The 2,648-nt window shown below is 33.8% G+C and overlaps 1 protein-coding gene across 1 annotated transcript in view; it reads right to left on the reverse strand.

Moving 5' to 3' along the window:
* Nucleotides 1-984: 984 nt before the first annotated feature.
* Nucleotides 985-2,648, reverse strand: part of LOC106873511 (epithelial cell-transforming sequence 2 oncogene-like) — a 113,793-nt gene continuing 112,129 nt past the window's right edge. Inside the window, exon 24 of the mRNA XM_014920897.2 lies at nucleotides 985-990. Within this exon, the coding sequence (XP_014776383.1) occupies nucleotides 985-990 (6 nt within the window). The remainder of the gene's footprint in view (nucleotides 991-2,648) is intronic.

Consider the following 2,648-nt stretch of genomic DNA (forward strand, 5'->3'; position numbering starts at 1 on the left):
ATATATATATATATATAGGATGCCAGATGTATTTGTGTCCACTTAATTATCAGGATATTATCCTCTTCAAACCAATTAAAACATTTTTGTTTCTTTCAGACCCCACAATGCCAAATCAAACATTAACGAAAGATTAACATTATAATCATTTGGAACACAGTTATATAGAAATTAACATTTATCTAAATGATGCAAAATTTATTGCACGAATATTTTTGAATGGATTAGTAGCCTTTGCTGCTAATGCATGACCTATTTTAAAGAGAAGATATATTCTCCATGTTCGAAAAGTGTAAGGACGTTAAAATTCATTCAACGGGTGCAAAACATTGGTGGTGATGATCTCTGAAAAATAATGAGCGCCATTTCCAGAGAACTTCGGGTGTTGGATTGGACTACCAGCCCTGTGTTGCACAAGGACTTTTGATATAAGTCGTATGTACTGAAGACAAATCAATTCATGCGTGAATCTGTTATATACGTGTCAAGAAGTTATTTATCAAATAGAAAAACTTTCAAGGACATGGTTTTCTTTGGTACTACTCTGATCACAAAATCTTCGACCAATACTAAAAGTCTGACAGAAGAAATAACATGTGGTTGTGTGCAGGTTTTTTTTTCATGTCCTCTGAGCAATGCATGTTAAAATTTTAGCAACTGCGATAGTTTTAGTTGTAACGAAAATAATATCACACTGTTTCACATCTTTTCACGGGGTTTTTGAATCAATGTTGCTGAATACGTTTACGTGCTGGACTGGAGACTGGATGAATGAAGTACGCAGAGGTTTCATATATTATATATATGAATAAATGGTCTCCAAGGTTGTAGTTCATCATCATTCTATATAGCAAATCCATCGTTGTATTTAAATATCTCACTTTATGTGTCTCTCAAAGCCTCTCTCTCCCTGCATCTCTCTCTCTCTCAACCTCTTCTCTCACACCCATCTTTCTCTCTTTTCCGAATTAAAAAACAATCCCTCTATCCCTGTAAAAAGAGTAAAGACATCATAAAATTAAAGTGCACTTCCAGATAACCGTATCCGAGGCTTAATTTCGATCTACACTGTGAACCAATTCATATTCCTTTGCTGTATCACAAATCTCACAGAGCGGTTTCTTTTAAATCATCATTAATGCTTTATATTAATGCAATCTGTACATGCACCTCAGTCAACTAGAAAACTCACTTCACTTATAGCACCATCATAATGGGAGGCATGGCTGTGTGGTGAAGAAGTTTGCTTCCCAAGCCTTGATGACTGGACTGAAACTGAAAGAAGCCCGACATGTCTCTTTGTGTGCCCTGTGTTTATATTTATCCCCTACTAACACTTAACAACTGGTGTTTGCTTATGTGCATGTAACTTATAAGTTTCACAAGTAAAAAAAAGTAAAAATATACTAGAGTCGATTTGATCGACTAAAAGTTTCATAGAGGTGCCCCAGCATGGTTGCGATTTAAAGATTAAATCAAAGAAAAGACCTTTCGAAACCAATTTTTAAATTGTTCATGAAACACGGGGGCTGTTTTGCATTATCATACCTATATTTTAAGACAGTCACAATTATATTTATATATATAAATTGTTAATAAGGAAGTAAGGAAGAAAATCAAGAATTATGGATGTATGAATAATTTGTGTGATATAACGAGGTTAACAGATTTTTTTTGATATCTTTACTTGCATCTATAATTCACTAGCTAAATACATACGCATAATATATATGATCTAACTTCTTAAACTTATTACTAATTCGTCTGTATCCTTTCAAGAAATATGTTAACCTTTGTAGTATATGCTCATAAAGTTCCCATGAGATTCGGCCACATATAGTTGAAAATAATTGCTAAAGGTTCATGAATCGAAATATATAATTAGGTATTTGGTATCTGCCATTTCTTTTACAGCTTTATAATTTATTCGTATTGTTTTTATAAAATCATAGAAATAAATTATTTATACATCCATAGATCTCCATTTTCTTCCTCTTATTATTATTGACATGTATTACTATTATAACCCCTAACACATTGCCGATACTTTCTCCTTATATGATAGTGATTAACCAATGAGATTTTGGGATTATTTAATCCCTAATGACATCCTACAATTGATTATATATATATAATAACATCTTAACGGCGTGAGCGTGGGTGTCTGTTCCCAAGGCCACGGTGGTGAGGATGTGTATATGTCTATATGTGTAACTGTCAACATGTGTATATTTATCTTTCTTAATTTCATTTTCTAATGCATATCCTTTGTCATTTTTATTTTATTATTTTCCTTTAAGTGATGTATTCACTATGAACTATAGCCAGACTCATTAACCGGTTACAACCCGGAAATTGTACCTATACCTGACCATTATAGCCAACAACTTAATGGCAACAACAACATGCCAAGCGAAACCAAGGTATCTTCTTTAGAACAAGACACCAGATGAGTTGCATTCTTCACTGGAGAAGCAACCCAATCAGTTGTACAGTATACCACCAGTAAGGGACCGATGCAAGATGGGTCGAAACGATCGTTGTGATGAATAAAGGTTCTCTTGGACGCCATTTTCTCTTTCCCTTATTCACTATATATATATATATATATGTGTGTGTGTGTGTGTGTGTGTGTGTGTGTGTGTGTG

The sequence above is a fragment of the Octopus bimaculoides genome, chromosome 15 (assembly GCF_001194135.2).
Source record: "Octopus bimaculoides isolate UCB-OBI-ISO-001 chromosome 15, ASM119413v2, whole genome shotgun sequence".
Taxonomy (NCBI): Eukaryota; Metazoa; Mollusca; class Cephalopoda; order Octopoda; family Octopodidae; genus Octopus; species Octopus bimaculoides.